Source organism: Ciona robusta, chromosome 1 (assembly GCF_009617815.1).
Source record: "Ciona robusta chromosome 1, ASM961781v2".
NCBI lineage: Eukaryota > Metazoa > Chordata > Ascidiacea > Phlebobranchia > Cionidae > Ciona > Ciona robusta.
Genome location: NC_143235.1, coordinates 14,780,526 through 14,798,686, shown reverse-complemented (window position 1 = coordinate 14,798,686; position 18,161 = coordinate 14,780,526). Strand labels below are relative to the sequence as shown.

Sequence of the window (18,161 nt, the reverse complement as noted above, 5' to 3'; positions counted from 1 at the left end):
TTATAGAAACCAGTGTATACACAGACGTCTGGGGCGGTAATGAAGATTCGTCTCTATTGTTATCCTTCAAGTTAAATACGACGTCAAGTTTGAAACCAAAGCCATGTAACGGATATTCACTGACGCTAAGCAATGAAAATACCGATATCTTTCGGAATATTTGGATATTATGTGGCAAAGACGCCCGTCTTTTCCCACCATTTATGCCACACATGTCACACCTTCGTTTCTAGTGGATAAAATACATAACAACGTAATTCAACCACCATTACTTGGAATACAATATCTACAAAAAATTAGTTCGAAGAATACGGACATCTAATAATGCAAAGCAATGAAAATAAAACGAATAATTTATGAACTAGAATACTTGGCATAATCGGCCATTGTAATAAAATAATTCACGCTTTGTTCGCTTAGCCATGCAGCCGCCTAGTTGCGGCACAAAAATGACCAATCGTTATTGTTATTCACAAACGGCCAATCGATCAGCGATAAGGGGTTGCCCAACCCTACAGGTAGATTCACAATAGTCACTTTTACTCGTGCCAGCCATGACGAATTTGCACAAGTCCTTAAGCCTGTCGCTTTAACCGCGGTCTCGCCGGAAAAGGGCGATTGGGAATCGTCGGCGTGACGGCATGCGGCGTCTTACGGCCGATTGGGAAAGACGGCACACGACAGGCCGACCGCTTTATCTTCTAACTTGGAAAGTCTTTATCTCACTTCCGCAAACACATCGTTAATCAAGATTCGGGATGCGATCAGCCGCGGATTACGGCAGAAAACATTCCCGTGAAAAATCGAGCGCCATGACAGCGACAAATCCATACAGTTTGCAAACGATTAAGTTTGTTCCATGCAGAATACAGTTTGTTTATTTACCGCATACTTTTGTTTTGGCAGTGTGGGAAGAGTAAACTTAACTGGCCAGTTTTGCCATGCATAATAAGGGGTCAAGTTAGTCCAGGTTTCGATTTTCTTTTATCGTTCCATTTTCCTAGCAACAAAGAATATTTCAAGAATTTTATTTTTGGATTCCCGAATACTATATAGTAGGGTTTGGTTTAGTTAACGAGGATATTTACATAAAAATGCATAACCGTATATTTCCACGACTTTAAAACTGCGTTTTTTAATACTTCAAAAAAGGATTAGAAAAAAATGGGAAATTAGTTCTAACGGTATCCATCTCGCCCCCTGGTACCATACATATACACGAGTCTGCGGTGTATTTTTCCCCCGAATTTCGTTCAAAATCGTGCAATTAAGTCATTACGAGGTGAGAACTGAGCGACTGAGCTCACAGGTCGGAAGTGAAATCGTTTTCTCTCATTTCCCACCGACATAGCTTGCCAAACTGCAGCCACAATACTTGTACCAGTTGACCGCGTGTCGCAATTTCAACTTCGAACTTGTGCCTTGACAAGCAACTACTTGTAATGGTGGGTTCCGGTGCTATTATGATACAACCTCCCCGTGTTTCGCGACAAGTAGTCGCTTGTAATCGCCACCGATTGCTTCCTCCGCAACCATGGATTGAAAGCCTGGGAAACAAATGTTCATTGTGACGTACAATACCGTCTGCTTCAAGGCAAGTCCGTTTTCTTTCCGATTATAAAGACGTATAATAGGGTGGGGTGAGATGGGACACATTTTTATGTCATTTTTTATTTCCATTTGGTAGTAAACAAAGAACATTCAAGTATTTATAAAACCGTATCCTCACGACTCCCATTGACCGTTGTTAATTGTTTAAAACACGATCAGAATATTTGGATATTATGTGCTAACGGTGTCCCGTCTTCTCCCCACTCTACTATTTATATACTACGCTGGGATGAGATGGCCTACATTTTCAATCTTTTATATGTTCCAAATGGTAGTAAACAAAGAATATTTACATAGTTGTATAACTGTGTCCTTGCGACTAAAAAAGAGCGTCGTTTAACTGTAACGCGAGCATCGTTAAAATAATATAAATGTGCTCAGCAAAAATGTTAAAATTGCAATAGTAATTTTTTTGAGCGAAAATCGATCTTGGGCGCCACACAGCGGATATCTATTTTTTCATCGCTTTAAGTCAGATGTTTTTATTCAACAATATCTATATTTTATGTTCTTTTTATTTTATGTTAAACGTACTTTGAAAAATAAAACGATAAAAGAACAAAGCACGCGAATTGCCCATTACACCAGCCATTAACGTTTGATATCCTGTTTAACGAATTTATCGCCGTTGTCTCCACTTTGCCAACCTTTTTGTGCCAGGCATGCGTTCAATTAATACCTAACTAGGTATTTACATTAATATCGTTGCATTTCCTGATTACACAAGAACATTATGCGGTCCGCGATCTACGTTCCACCAGTTGCATTAAATACACACAACGATCGTTATAATGCAACATAGTAGACGAGAATTCGTTAGTCTGTTAATACACACAGGTCGAAGAAAGTGGTGTATTCCATTCTATATGGATGAGGTCCTAGAGGACCTAGGATTTAGGCCAGGCTTGGCTTATTACCCTATAAATACCAGGTTGAAAATATAACATGTAAAGGGCATAAGCTGTGTTACATAGAAATTTTAAACGATTAATATAATAAAGCGAACGTTACTGTTTATTTTCGAAGGTAAAATAAAACGTGGTCTATAATCAGGCGTCGATAAAATAGCAATATAGACGATAAACTTTGTCTACGAAAGAGTTTTTCCAATGCTCACTTTTTCTAATTCAACTCTAGCTTTAATTTCTTACATTTGGTTTAGCTTTAATTAAACTTAGAATAAATGCAGCGTTAACATTTGCGTGCAATTGAGGCCATCTTCATTTTGGGTTTAGTAGGGCGGGGGAAGATGGGACACATTTCAATATATTTTCCCGTCCCATTTGGTAGCAAACAAAGAACATTCAAAGAACTATAAAATCGTATCCTTACGACTCCCATTGACCGTTGTTAATTGCTTAAAACACGATCAGGATATTTGGACATTAAGTGCTCAAGGTGTCCCGTTTTTCCCACCCAACTTTATTACGCCAATGTATTTTAAACATTTTATTTGTGACAAGTTTTCGTTAATTTTTAATTTTACTTATCGATAACTTGAACACGAGTTCGACACCATGCGAATGAACGTAGTCTCGGGACTTGAAGTGACCCGCTTAACCTAACTACTATATTCATGTACAAACAATCAACCAGCATTGTTTACTTGCTTTCTTTAAATGATTAATATACAATACCATACCTGGTACAATGACTGACGCGCAAACATTACATTTGATCTGTTACATAAACCATGTCTACCTATATATAGCATGCAGTGTATGCATTCTATTATTTGTCTCCATTTTAAGTGGGGAAGTGGGGGTGGGGAAAGATGGGACACCTTTTAACTGTATTTTCTCGTCTGAATTAGTAGTAAACTATGTACCATATGCATTCTACTATTTGTCTATATATTTATTAATATTTCTACAGCTTAAACGTACTTTTGTGGCAAGCAAAGAATAAATGTAACAAAATGCATAAGTTGATAAAGTTTTTGCTTTTGTTTTGCACCATATTTAAAGGTAAGTTTGTTATTTTACTAAATACAAGCGTTACTAAACACCTAAAACTCTAAATTTATTTCATAAACTTTGACAAGTAATTTACCATAATTCTATTCTTATATATATATATATATAATGTGTTGTTAAGCTTGTTTTAAAAATTCAACCGTTTAAAACACACAAACAAAGTAAAAAAATATATTTTCATTCATTTCGTTTCAACAGCTAAGCGTTTTCACTGCTGTACTTTCAATAACTATTACCACAGCATGTTTTAACGGCTGTCGTTTTGCTGATGATTTCAAGAGAACGATATATTATTGTTTTAATAATTTGATTTTCGTATTCGAAAAGATAAATACAAAATTTTAACAAAAAGTGTGGTCGCCCACGAGTTACACTTGTGGGGTATAGGAGGGTGGGGGAGGATGGAACACCTTTAGCACATAATATCTAAATATCCTGATCGTGTTTTAAACATTTACTAACGGTCAATGGGAGAATATAGTTTTATATTTTCTTGAATGTTCTTGTTTACTATTAAACGGGCGAGAAAATGGAGGTAAAAGGTGTCCCGTCTTCCCCACCCTACTGTATAACTTTTTGTGGGGCGCGTTAAATAAAGGAACAAATATAAATATGTTAATTACTTCAGCCGTACACGGTGCGTGTCCCTCGGATTGGATACAAAATGGCGACAGTTGTTATTACTTCTCATACAAAACATCTGCGGCGTTATCTTGGCATGAATCTCAAGCTACATGCGAAGGGTTGCTCGGTGGGCTTGTAGTCGTGGAAACACTAGAAGAGAATGTAAGTATGGATGTAACTGACTTTATCCTCGCGTGGCGGGACAACGGCAATCGTTATAACACAGATTTTCCGTTTCATATAGGCCAGCACATGCTCGTTTACAAGTTAAAAATATTGCCGCCAGTTCTCTCACATACATACGTGGTAACTCGTAATCTGGCACGAGGTGTGTGACACTGAATATCCGTTTTACACCGACTGTCGTTTTCCGGCCACGTGAGAATAAATAAATTACATACGTGGTAACTCGTGAGCGTGCACGAGGTGCATAAATCAGAACACCCTTGTTATAACAACTGTTGTTTTTCCGGCAATGCGAGGATAAATAAGTTACATGCGTGGTAACTCGCAGGCGGGCACGAGGTGTATGAAACAGAACACCCGTGTTAAAACAACTTGCATTGCCCCCGTGTGAGGATAAATAAGGTAAATTCATTCATTGCCTTTATTTTCTCACAGACTTTCCTTGCGACCCAAATCCCATCAGGACAACGACATTGGATTGGCTTGCATGATATCAACGTAGAAGACAACTGGGAATGGGTGGATGGAACTACCTTAACTTATGCGTAAGTATATGAACATGTATTACTATGGGGTAAAACGGGATGTCGTCGGGGAAAATAGGACGTAATATCCCATATTTCCTAATCGTATTTTTTACATTTATCAACACTTTTTAGAGTCGTGAATATGCAGGTATATAAATCTGTAAATCAGCTTGGGCAATACAAAAGAATTAATGAACCATCTTACCCCACCCTAATGAACCATCTTTCTCGAAACAGCGTTTCAGATAACGGCAGCTCGTCTAAACGTGGCGGCTTTTTATGCAACAAAATATGACGTTATTATGAGGCACCCCTAGCCCAAAAAAAGTGTAAACAGGATACAACGCCGCTAATAGAAATGTTTCAGATTAATTGAAAAACATTTGCATTGACGTCAAAGGAGCGTGGGGGAATTCCCTACTTAAAAAGTGCCTTTGCAAATATTTTTTTAAATAATGAATTTTATGTTCATTAAAGTAGGGTTTAGGGAATAAAGTTAGGGCCCATAGGAGTTTTGCTGCTAACAATTAACCATATAGTATCTATAGTACAACTTTCCAAACCTTTTTTGTAAAAGTCTAGTTCTGTTTTGTGTCTGTTCATTTATAAAAGTTTGGTAAAATACATGTTGCTAGTGAAGAATTCTTCCCCCACTTTATTTGCTAACCACTAACCCCTAACTACTAACCCCTAACTACGAACCACTATAACCATTAACCCCTAACCATCAACCTCTAACCACTAACCATCAACCCCTAACCACTAACCATCAACCCCTAAGCTCTAACACTTCCCACCAGCCTATTTTGCTATGTACTGGAGGATTCTTCACTAGTGCCAAATATATAGAGCCCAAACTTGGGAACTAGTGAAGAATCCTCCGGTACAGATTAGGCTGGTGGAAAGTGTTTCAGGTTGGTGGTTAGGGGTTGATAGTTAGTGGTTAGTAGTTAGGGGTTTAGTGGTTATAGGGGTTAATAGTTAGGGGTTAGAAGTTAGTGCGCCATGGGGGTTCGGATTCGTAGTTAAGGGTTATTTCGTTATTGGTTGGGGGCTTGGGGGGTTATTGGGTTGTGGGTTAGTGGTTGTTTTTAATGAATAGCAGTTACTCAGCAGATAATGTGGGGGAGGATTATTTCTTCGCACTCTTACTAGATCAAGTACATTTTTAGATTACTTCGTAAAATAAAATAATTCATTCCCAAAACCAAAATATATCTTAGCCCTAACTAGATTAAGTAAATTTCGAATTTCTAAACACCCAGGGCTTGGGACGGAGGGCAACCCGATAACTGGGTTGATTCCGAAGGACAAGAGGAAGATTGTGTTGTACAGAATGAGAATGGATTGTGGAACGATCTGTCATGTTTGGTACCGGCGTTATTTGTATGTGAACGAAGTACTTCAACAGGTATGTAATGATAAAAGACGTCATGTTTTGTTGTTACCTGGTGCTCATACAATCCTCCCCAACGTTATGTGCTTACCACTAAACGTATTTACTAACTCTTACAACCACTTTCCCCTTATCACCCTTAACTAATAACCCCTAACTACAAACCTTACACTTTTGTTTTGCCAAGCCATTATAACTACCAACCTCATGAGGGGTATGAAACACAACAACTGTGTTATAACGACTGTTGTTTCCGGACCACACGAGGGTATTTAAGTTACATACATGGTAACTTGTAAGCGGGCACAAGGTGTATGAAACAGAACACCCACGTTATAATGTAGGTCGTTTACCCTGAAGCAAGGATAAAATGAGTTTCGTTCATTCAATTATTTATCTCTTTTCAGTTCCAACCTCCAACTGCCAAGCCAGTGATGGTTGGGAAGAATATAACGGTCGTTGTTATTTGTGGGTTGAATCTAAAGTATCGTGGCCGTCTGCTGATACGGCGTGTAAAAAACTGGGTTCGAATCTCGTTGCTATCACAGATAAACCTGAACAGTTGTTTGTGGCGGATAAAGTTAATAATCATGCAGTTCATACCTGGATTGGCTTGTCTACTATTGTAAGTATTGTTGTTTGTCGGCTAGATGTAACGGCTACGCTTTTTTCTATAAATTAAATGTAAATATGTTTTTAATTGTAGGCAGGTTTTGTCGCTCTAATTTTATTTTATTAATCCCTAAAATTTATTTTATCAATACCTAACAGTGTGTCGCCATGAAACGGGCATAAGGTGTTCAAATTAATGTAATATGGCAAATAAAACATCTCCCACAAAGTTTCATCTGTGGCAACTCGTAAGCTTGCACGAGGTTTATGAAACAAAACACCCGTGTTATAATGACCATCGTTGTCCCGCCATGCGATGATTAATAAGTTACTCATTCATTACATACGTGGTAACTTGTAAGCGGGCACGAGGTGTATGAAACAAAACACCCGAGTTATAACGACTGTCGTTGCCCCGTCATGCAATGATAAAGCAATATACATTCATTTAAATTAAATGGCTTTGTATGAATTCCTTTACACTGTACCACAGAACCACGAGAGCAATGACCTTTATTGGAGTAATGGGAAAGACATTTTTGGGCCAAACTCGTACGCAAACTGGGGACCAAACCAACCAGATTTAACGAGCACGTCCGATCACTGCGTGGAAGTTAACCCAAGTACTGGAACAAGTAAGTTGTGTCTTTATGCACTCATTTGTTTCTATTAGTAGTTTAACTTGGGAATAATTAAACATGGCTCATTTGTTTGTCTGCTAGGTGTATTTGTTTTGTCGCTATATCCTGTCTTTTTGTTTAAAATATTTCTAAATCTTTGCTACCGTAATCGAAGAGACAAATGAAGTTATTATTATATATTATTGTTATTATAGAAGTTAAAGTAGACCTAGAAATTTACAGTGGTATCTGCCATGAGTAAATGTAATCATGTATCATATAAATTTTAGAAACATTATTTACCGTTTGCCTTGTATAGTTTTAGGTTTTCAATAATAGTTAAAAGCTTTGTAACCCAGGTCTGTGTATCTTGGAAAAAGATCATTTTAAATAAATAAAACTTTATCAAATGGCGTTCTACAAAATATGAAATTAATTGCAATTGTAATTGAATTAACAAATTCTTGTTTATTCCCTGAGGTGGTTATTGGGCTGTGGAAAGATGTGGAGAAGGCCATTCATTTATCTGTGAATCGGGAGTAACAGGTAAAATATTCATATTCACTTTTAAACAATGTTTTGAGAAGTTTTTGCCACATTGTGGTTTCTTTTGGTCCAAGCAAGGAACATTTTAACTAAAAAGGGCTAAATAAAAATTTTAAAACCAAAATTAGACTCTTTGTCATACTGTATTAGGAAAAATTTGTTGGATTTTCCAACTATCCTAAAAAATGTATTTTGCCCAAGGAACCTTGCCCATCATTACGCAGCAGCATTGAACCTCAAACTCGTGACTTCAAACTAGAGGCAAGCACACCAATTGCTTTGCCACAGTTTTTATGTATAGCTGATAATTCGGACAACCCATTAATGACCACTAGGTTAAAGCAATTGTCGTTAAGGGTCTTGCCCAAGGTCACATACATCCACAATGGTAGCAGCGAAGAGCCTTCAACCCATTACCTCTGGGCTAGAGGCAGGCACTAATTTCTGTGCCACAGTGATGTCACCATTAGCAAATTGAATTTAACCAGTTATATTTATTTGTCCAGGTTCCTGTGCCCCTGGTTGGTCTCTTTACTCTGGTTCTTGTTATTTCTTCGGGATGTCCGATGATCTGCAAACTAACTGGGTTGAATCCAGAGACGCATGTTCTACCATGGGAGGTTACTTGATTATTATTAACAGGTGAATATTAGACAACTCATTAGTGACCATAAGGTTTGAGCAATTTTCGTATAGGGACACATACGTCAACAACGGTAGAAGCCTGAAGCGAGCTGACCACTGTATTAGAACATTGAACAATTTTTGTATCCCCAGCTTACAGGTCTATAAGAGTAGTTCCTACTACCCATTGTAGGAGTTAATTACCCACATAACAACATACTCGTAAACAGGCCAAGGTGTATGAAACAGAAAGCCTGTGCTGTAACTACTGCCGTTGGAATGCCACATTAAGTTAGATAATTTATATTCACCGATCCATTTATTTAATTTTTTTTATTTGTTTTAAATATTCACACTCCGCAGTGAAGCTGAGCAGAAGTTTCTCAACACCCACTTGCAAGAGATTCAAGACTTTGGTTCAAACGACGTATGGATAGGAATCTCTGATTCCGACGGCGATGGAATATTTTTATGGTCAGATGGAACGTCAGCTACCTCTAGTGGTGCTTATTCCAACTTTGGAACGAGCCAACCTAGAGATATCAGTGTACGTTTAGTTTTATATAAGGAATGAATATGAATAAATGGCTGGAATACGACAATCGTTATAACCTGGGTGTTTTGTTTCATACACCTCGTGCTCGCTTACGAGTTACCAAGTCCATGGCTATAAAACTATAAACTTGTCAATGTTCACTTGCTCAATGTGATATTTACGTTATATGACTCTTTTCTAATTTGTTCAAAAGTGAAAGTGGTAACTTGTGTGTCCAGTGATTACCATAGAATACATAATAGTGTCTATCATTGTAAAACAATTCATGGTTTTTGGAATCCTAAAGAATTTAGATATTTTCCAGAAAATTCATTCATAATCTGAAGAACTTTAGATAATTTCCATCATTTACAATATAATCATAATCTACCATACACAGGTCGCATGGTACCCTTGCTCATAATATACTAATTGTACTGTGCACTTAATCTCACAGGGTGCGTGGGATTGTGGTCAAATATTCACGGGGTCTTCGAACGGGCTTTGGGAAACTTACGATTGTTTCAAGAAGCAAGCATTCGTGTGTGAGATCGCTCCAGGTGTTGACGTGAAACATTTGGTGCCAACTGCTTGTAAGTTTTGTGGATGTAATGTAACTTATATTGGGGGTCTATATATAGAGAGAAGTTGAAATACTTATTAATTTATTTATTCTATTTTGTAATAAACAAAGAACAAGAATTATAAAACCATACCCTGCCACAGATCGTTGTTAATTGTTTAAAACACGATCAGGATATTTGGGTATTATGTCCTAAAGGTGTCCTGGCTTCCCCCTCTCTACTATATACAAATAATTGGGTGCAACAGCCACTCTTTCCCACACCTTTTATCCATCCCGTGTTGTTGAAATATGACCTTCGCTATCCTTTTCGAAGAGATAAACAATTTTAGATTATATTTGAATAAAAAAAACTGCCAATGCCATTTAGGCAAAATATATATCTCCTATATTATAAAATTGGTTGGACTTGATTTTTGTTTGTTATGTTTTCCTAGCACCAGATCCTAACTGTATTTCTTTACACAAGAATTTTTAAATCTATGAGCACTAGATCAGGGTTACATTCGTGGCAAATATTATAGTTCATTTTTTGATGTTTCAGCAATCCATGAAGGCTGCCCACCTGATTGGTTCTGGTACAACAACCATTGTTACTTCTTCGAATATGAGACAGAGTTTACATGGTCAGCTGCTGAAAACTTCTGTCTTGAAAATGGAGCTCATCTTGTCAGCATTGTTGACCCTGAAGAAAATGGATTTGTAACCGGTGAGTGGCAAGCATGAAAGTAACTTGTTTTATCCTTGAGTGGCCGGAAACGATATTCATTATAACACAGGTGGTTTGTTCTATACACCCCACTTACGCCCTAACCAATTGTTCCACAGCATAGGATGTTGTGTGTAACAGCTGGTGTGTGCTTCATTGGAAACATTGGGGTAATGATTCCATATTTTCAGCCAGTGTTCACTAACGGGTTGTCCAAATTGTCACCTATACAATAAAAAACAATCTCCTACAAAGTTACATACGTGGTAACTCGTAAGCGGGCACGAGGTGTATGAAACAGAACAACCATGTTATAATGACTGTCATTGCCCTACCATGCGAGGATAAACAAGTTACATACATGTTAACTTGTAAGTGGGCACAAGGTGTATGAAACAGAACACCCGTGTTATAACGACTATCAATGTCCTGCCATACAAGGACAAATAAATTACATTCCTTCCTTTATACAGGACATGCATTTGGAACCAACTGGGTTGGAGCCAATGATATGGGGGTAGAAGGACAGTATGTTTGGTCAGATCAATCACCTTGGGTGGGTGGTTCAACTTTACATAATAGTAGAGTGGGGGAGGATGGGACACCTTTTGCACATAATATCCCAATATTCTGATCGTGTTTTAAACAGTTAACAACGGTCAATGAGAGTTTTGAGCAAATAGTTTTATAATTCTTTAAATGTTTTTTGTTTACTACCACATGGGACAAGAAAATAGAGTTAAAACGTGTCCCAACTTTCCCCATCCTACTATATGTTAAGTAGATGGAATAATTTAATAGTTTAGTGGATGTTGTGACCTACAGTTGTTTATTAATGAGAAAACAAAGTTAGCGCACAAAATGTAGTCTTAGGTCACGATGTAAAATGTAATAATGGTAAACGAAAAACCAAAGTCAATGTCATTCGGCAATGTAGCATGTTACTCATCAAATACCGCATGGTGGCGCTATAAAAACAGAATATAAATGATTGGGGACCAAACGTAAAATTATAACACAAACTATATAGTCTTTTTTAATTCTGTTTATACTTTTAGACTTTCTCCAATTTTCAAGATGGTGAACCGAATGACAGCGGTGATTGCATCACATTATGGGCAGATGTCGGTTACAAATGGGACGACACCTCGTGCACCGTGGTTCACCCATTTATTTGTAAAATGCCGGAACAACGTATGTTCTAATTTTTTTCGTTCAATTTTAAAATTTTTTCTTTTAATTTTCTAAGTTTCTTTTAGTCAACTTTTTGCCAAATTAGCACAGTGCGCTATTTAAGCAAACGCAGTTGAACTCAATCATGTGTTACAACAAATAGAAATAGCATTAACAACGGAATAGTAACAAAGCAATACACCAACATATCATTATTATACTTGCTTTACAAAAAGCTGAATTTAAATGTTGCATAAGGTACTGTAAATACTGTATGCGGGCATGCGGTATCTCTACATGTTTCCTACTTTTTTATAAAATGCTGTCATTACAATACAACAACATGCTTTGAAACATTGTGCATTTTTCATTTAAATAATACACCAACATAATAGTTATTATACTTTTATAGAATGTTTTGAAGCCTTGGGAATGGAAGACCGAACTATACTTGATATTGAAATAACAGCAAGCTCATATTGGGATGACAACCACGCACCTTGGTTGGCTCGTTTGAATAACCAACAAGATCCTCCATCACAAGGATGTTGGGCGCCTACACTAGATGCTGCAGGTGATGTGGTGTAACATGGGACAATTCTCTTAAACCGCTACATGTGAATTTGCTCCAACCCAGTGTTTACTAATGGGTTGTCCAAATTATCCGCCATACATAAAAAATGCATAAAAAAGTAAAAATGAAAAATCCAAAAAAAATAAACACTCACAAAGTAACATGAATGAATGGAGGTGACTTGCTTTATACTTGCCTGGAGGGCAACAAAGCCGTTATAACACTGGTGTGGTTTAATACACCTTGTGCCAGTTTATAATTTACCATGTAAGTTACTTCATATGACGCATATGGTAACTCGTAAGTGGGCCCGAAGTGTATGAAACTTAACACCCATGTTCTAACCACTGTTGTTGCTTTACCATGATAGGCCAAATAAGTTATTCTATCATACAATTACATTTATGAAACTGAACACCCATTTTGAAATACCGTTATTACCCCGCTATAATATATACTTATAAATTATTTATGTAATTAAATTGATATATACAATCTTAGGGCAAAACCCAGCACCCGGCACTACATGGATACAAATACAGCTGGTCATTCCACGAACAGTAACAGCAGTTGTAACCCAAGGACGACCCGGTGGTTTCTTGCAATGGATAACTTCATACCAACTCTCATACTCAGATGATGGTATCACGTTCACAACTGTAAAAGACAACACAGGAGCGGTGAAGGTGAATTTGCTGCTCATAATTTTTGACCACTTTTTTATCATACGTCTTAACACACACTTTGTTAAATCCCTTTTTTCATATGTTGGTTTATATAGAGTAGTTATGTGACAAGAAATGGAAACATGTAAAAATTTTTACTCAAACGTATTGTCACTCAAACTTTTTTGTCATACGTACGCTCTTTACACACACTTTTGTTCTAGTTACACCTTAAGTTTTTGAAACAAATTCAACTCAATTTAGTTTAAAGCATATAATATTATGACTTTAGCAATTAAGCTTTTATTGAACCTTTTTTCCATTTCTTTTTATCTTTTATCTTGACACCACTGCTAAAATGATCACTCACAAAAAAATAATAATTTTTACTAATCAATTATTTTAATTCAATTCCAGACATTCACAGCAAACGTTGATGAAAACACCCCCGTTACAAACAAACTACCAACCCCTATTGTGACATCATACATACGACTCACACAACAATCGTATAATAATTTCCCCTCGTTAAGAATGGAGTTGCTTGGATGTTCCAAAGACAACACAGACATCGTGACTCCATCTCCAGACCAAGGTATCAGTATTTTTTATCTAGCACAGAGGGTACAGATTCAAAGCTCGGTGCTGCTACCATTGTCCCATGGCACAGCACAGAGGGTACGGGTTCTAGGGTCACTAATGGGTTGTCAAATTTTCAGTCATACAGAAAAAAAAGGAGAAAAAACTATAAAAAATCAACTACAAAGTATAGATGTGGTAACTCGTAAAGTGAATATTGTAGAACGATAACGACTTTTTACCTGAAACTCTTTCCCACACTTTTCATCTATAGCGAGTTTTAACAAGTGTTGTTTTGCTGTTAATTCTCTTGGAAAAAAACTAGAAAAAATAAAAATTAAACAGAAAGTTACATATGTGACTCGTAAGCGGGCACGAGGTGTTTGAAACACCTGTGTAATAAAGACGAATTAAGTGTAAAATACTCCTGTAAAGAAAACTGTATAATTGAAACTGTAATAAAATTGTATCATTACATTTAACCTAATTCAACTATATGAATGTAACTTACTTTATCCTCGCGTGGCCGGAAAACGACAGTCGTTATAACACGGGTTTAACACCTCGTGCCAGCTTACGAGTTGCCATGTATGTTACTTTGTGGGTGATTATTTTTTTGGGTTTTTTTTATTTCATATATAAAACAGCAGAGTTAGAATCAAACTGCATTAAAATTATATCTAATTTAAGTATGATTAAGTTTAAACATATACTCTCAACTAAAACACAACTTATTTTAAATATCTGCAGCTTGTACATCAGTACCCAGCCATGAAAGACTTGATTGTGGATACGCTGGGATCCTTAGCACTGAATGCATCAGCAAAGGTTGTTGTTGGGATAGTTCTATACCTGACACTAAATGGTGCTTCTATAAAAAAGGTGAGTTTGTGTAGTTAGATATATGGTTGTAGGAGGTTGGGGTAAAATTGTCCATATTTTGGGGTAAGATGGTATGCTGGGGTAAGATGATAGCTCTGGATAGCATAAACATGTTTTCATTCTCTTTTATCGCCCTATCTGATATTAAACGAAGAATATTCACATAACCTTATCCTTACGACTCTAAAAAAGCTTTGTTAATTCCTATACACACATTTATGAAATACAGTAGTCATAAACTTCAAACAAACTGACAAAAACTTTATTTCTCAAACTAACTAACAAGAACGGAATTTATTTCCCCCATTGTAGTGTCTTTAGTCTTTACGCACACTTGTTTCTATAGAAGACTAACTTGATAATAATTAAACATAAATGGCTTGCTAGGTGTAACGGCCTCGTTTGTTTTCTTCCATTTTTTTTCAAATGACAGTTTATAATATTGGGAAGATGAATTAGTAACAGTAAATATTAATCTATTTACAGCCAAGATTATTTGTTTACATTATGTAAATGGTTAACGTACGAGAGCATCAAAGTTTTACACGGAACATGCTTGTGGGCATGTTTAATCATTACATTCCGCAGCATAATTTGTACCTTTAGGTCTCTATGCACTATATCTTTACTATGCAAATAATCAATTGCATCTAAAATTTGTGATATTAAATGGCTTGCATCCTTTTCCGTGTAACTTCCTTTTTCAACAATTCGGTCGAATAATTCTCCAACGGAGACTCTGTAGAAAAATAAGAAAATATATTAATAAACACAACTATATCCTATTTTTTCATTTAAAATATATTTAAATTTCGTTACCATAATTGAAAAGGAAAATAAAGTTATTTTTCCCAGATGATTACGACCCACGATGTGGCAAAGATTGGACTTTCAATCCAAGTGGGGAATTCAACTGTTATCATTTCAATGATTACCAAACAAGAACGTGGCAAACTGCGAGAGATTATTGTCTTGGACTTGGAGGGGATTTGCTCAGCGTCAACTCAAAGTAGGTTGTTCAACTGATTGATTGTTTTACCTAAAGACTGTTTACTGATAATTAGTATTTTATCCACACATGACAGGGCAGGGCAAGGTCAGTCGTTATAACACAGGAGTTTTGTTTCATGCACCTCGTGCCCGCTTACAAGTTACCACGTATTTAGCTTGTTTATCCTCACATGGTGGCGGTAAAGACATCCGTTATAATAGGGGTGTTCTGTTTCATACACCTCGTGCCTGCTTACAAGTTACCACGTATGTTACTTCAGGGGTGAATATTCTTTTTCATGTGTTCTTCGCTAAGAAGCTTAACAGGAATTGTGCCCAGTGGTCACTTATCAAAACTGTCATACAAAATAAAAATAATCCCTCACAAAGTTACATACGAGGTAACTTGCAAGCGGGCACGAGGTGTATGAAACAGGACACCCCCATGGTATAACGACTGCCGTTACCCCGCCATGCAAGGATTAAATAAGTTACATTCATACACACCCAAATCTCCTAAAACACAGTGTTACTTGTACAACTTATAATCATACCCCACTATTTCTTTTCCAGGGAAGAACAAGCTTATGTGAATGGCCAAATATCCACCATGGTTCTCATGCCAGCGTTTTGGATTGGAGCAAATATAATAGATAACGATGGTTGGAAGTGGTGTAGCGGGGCTCCATTCAACTTTATATATTGGGAAGATGGTAAACTATCTAATTCTACTTTGTTATATTGTTGTGTTACTATTGCATCGGTAATGCTTTCCTTAATTGTTGTTTCACATGATTATATGTGTAATACTTTGACTAGCATTATTTTCAAATACATAAATTAGACTATGTGTCACCACTGAAAAGACACAGCATATTTATAAAACTGTCTTTATTTAACTCTTACTGCAATATTCTGTTACTTCTGCTACCAGACATAACGTAAATAATCTTTAAGTGGCTGATTTAAAAACGAAGTGTATTTCTGATGTTTATTCGTTAGCCATAAATAAACAAAATATAAAATTCACTGCAAAAAAACACTTACAAAGTTACAAACGTGGTAACTTGTAAGCTGGCACGAGGTGTATGAAACAGAACACCCGTGTTATAACGACTATCCTTGCCCTGCCATGCGAGGGTGAAGTAATTCGCATTCATTCATTGTTGTTTTACAGGTGAACCAAATGGTGAGAATGAGAAATGTGTTGAAATGTATTCATCCAATTCTAAATGGAACGACCTGGATTGTTCAGCTGAGAGAGGAATCGCTTGCAAGAAACTCGCTAACACCGCTCCTGTTATTCCTATTGCTAATGGTGGGTGACATAACATGTGTATATAAGCAAAGCAAGAGTTCCTTTATTTATAAGTTAAACCCTTCTTAATAGTTCTATTCTATATGGGTGAGGTTCTTGTTAAGGACCTGAGATTTAAGCCAAAGTTAGCCCATTACCCAAACATTGTATATGCACATTCTATTCTATATGGGTGAGGTCCTACAGTGAGGCATGCCATGTGGCCTATGATTTAGGCCGGAGTTGGCCCATTACCCCAACATTGTTTATGCACATTCTATTCTATATGGATGAGGTTCTACAGTGAGGCATGCCATGGACCTGGGATTTAGGCCAGAGTTGGCCCATTACCCCAACATTGTTTATGCACATTCTATTCTATACGGGTGGGGTCTTTTCTAAGAAACTAGGATTTATGTCTGATTTGGCCTATTACCTTAACTTCCAGACTGCTTCCATGCGCCTTAGTGTATTCACCACATTAATCAAGGTTTCCTATGTTTGACAACTAAATGTGACTGAATTTTTGTGACCCTTCTTATAATTGCAGGAGAGTATATAATAGATATATGCGAGGGGGATTCTGACATCCTTGTTTGTCCTGGCGAGCTGGTTATTGTAATTCACCATGCTTCTTATGGGAGGTCTAATATTGCTACGTAAGTGACATGTTACTTCATAAGTTCATGATTTGAACACAAGTGTTCTGTTGCATACACCTCATGCTCGCTTCTGAAGTACCACGCCTGTAACTTATTCATTTGTACAGTCGTTAGAACACGGGTGTTCTGTTTCATACACCTTATGCCCGCTTACGAGTTACCACGTATGTAACTTATTTATCCTGGCATGTCGAAACAGCGGCAGTCGTTATAACACGGCTGTTCTGTTTCATACACCTTATGCCCGCTTATGAGTTACCATGTATGTAACTTATTTATCCTCGCATGGCGAAACAACGGCAGTCGTTATAACACAAGTGTTCTGCTTCATACACCTCGTGCCCGCTTACGAGTTACCATGTTTGTAACTTTGTGAGTGAATATTTTTTTTACTCTTTTGTTATGCTTATACCTACCTTTGTGGGTGAATATTTTAGATTATTTTGTCATTTTTACTTTACATGTTGCTTATACTCTGACAATACATCCACAGATGTAGCAGCGATCAAGGCGTACCAATCGGAGGTTGCCATTCAGAAGACTCCATAAACATTGTATCTGACTTGTGTAACTACCAGCAGGCATGCACTGTTAGCGCAACTAATGATATATTTGGTGACCCGTGCCCGAATACTTACAAATATCTCAATGTTATTTACTCATGCGAGCAAGCAAGTAAGTAATGTATGGAAACAAAGTTGATAATAATTTGGTGACACGCAAGTTTCTAGTTGGCCCATTTACTTCAAAATTATAAAAGATGTTTAAACATCATTGGCAAGCAAAGATG

The 18,161-nt window shown here is 37.0% G+C and overlaps 1 protein-coding gene across 1 annotated transcript in view; it reads left to right on the top strand.

Moving 5' to 3' along the window:
- Nucleotides 1–4,199: 4,199 nt before the first annotated feature.
- LOC149743627 (uncharacterized) overlaps nt 4,200–18,161 on the top strand; it is a 33,904-nt gene continuing 19,942 nt past the window's right edge. Inside the window, exons 1-21 of the mRNA XM_089890272.1 lie at nt 4,200–4,373; nt 4,770–4,942; nt 6,190–6,335; nt 6,728–6,945; nt 7,426–7,567; nt 8,033–8,098; nt 8,605–8,740; nt 9,086–9,269; nt 9,715–9,850; nt 10,385–10,549; nt 11,023–11,105; nt 11,608–11,743; nt 12,135–12,296; nt 12,798–12,982; nt 13,379–13,556; nt 14,291–14,422; nt 15,278–15,431; nt 15,986–16,125; nt 16,590–16,730; nt 17,260–17,368; nt 17,865–18,046. Coding sequence (XP_089746398.1) covers nt 4,200–4,373; nt 4,770–4,942; nt 6,190–6,335; nt 6,728–6,945; nt 7,426–7,567; nt 8,033–8,098; nt 8,605–8,740; nt 9,086–9,269; nt 9,715–9,850; nt 10,385–10,549; nt 11,023–11,105; nt 11,608–11,743; nt 12,135–12,296; nt 12,798–12,982; nt 13,379–13,556; nt 14,291–14,422; nt 15,278–15,431; nt 15,986–16,125; nt 16,590–16,730; nt 17,260–17,368; nt 17,865–18,046 — 3,142 coding nt within the window. The remainder of the gene's footprint in view (nt 4,374–4,769; nt 4,943–6,189; nt 6,336–6,727; nt 6,946–7,425; nt 7,568–8,032; nt 8,099–8,604; nt 8,741–9,085; nt 9,270–9,714; nt 9,851–10,384; nt 10,550–11,022; nt 11,106–11,607; nt 11,744–12,134; nt 12,297–12,797; nt 12,983–13,378; nt 13,557–14,290; nt 14,423–15,277; nt 15,432–15,985; nt 16,126–16,589; nt 16,731–17,259; nt 17,369–17,864; nt 18,047–18,161) is intronic.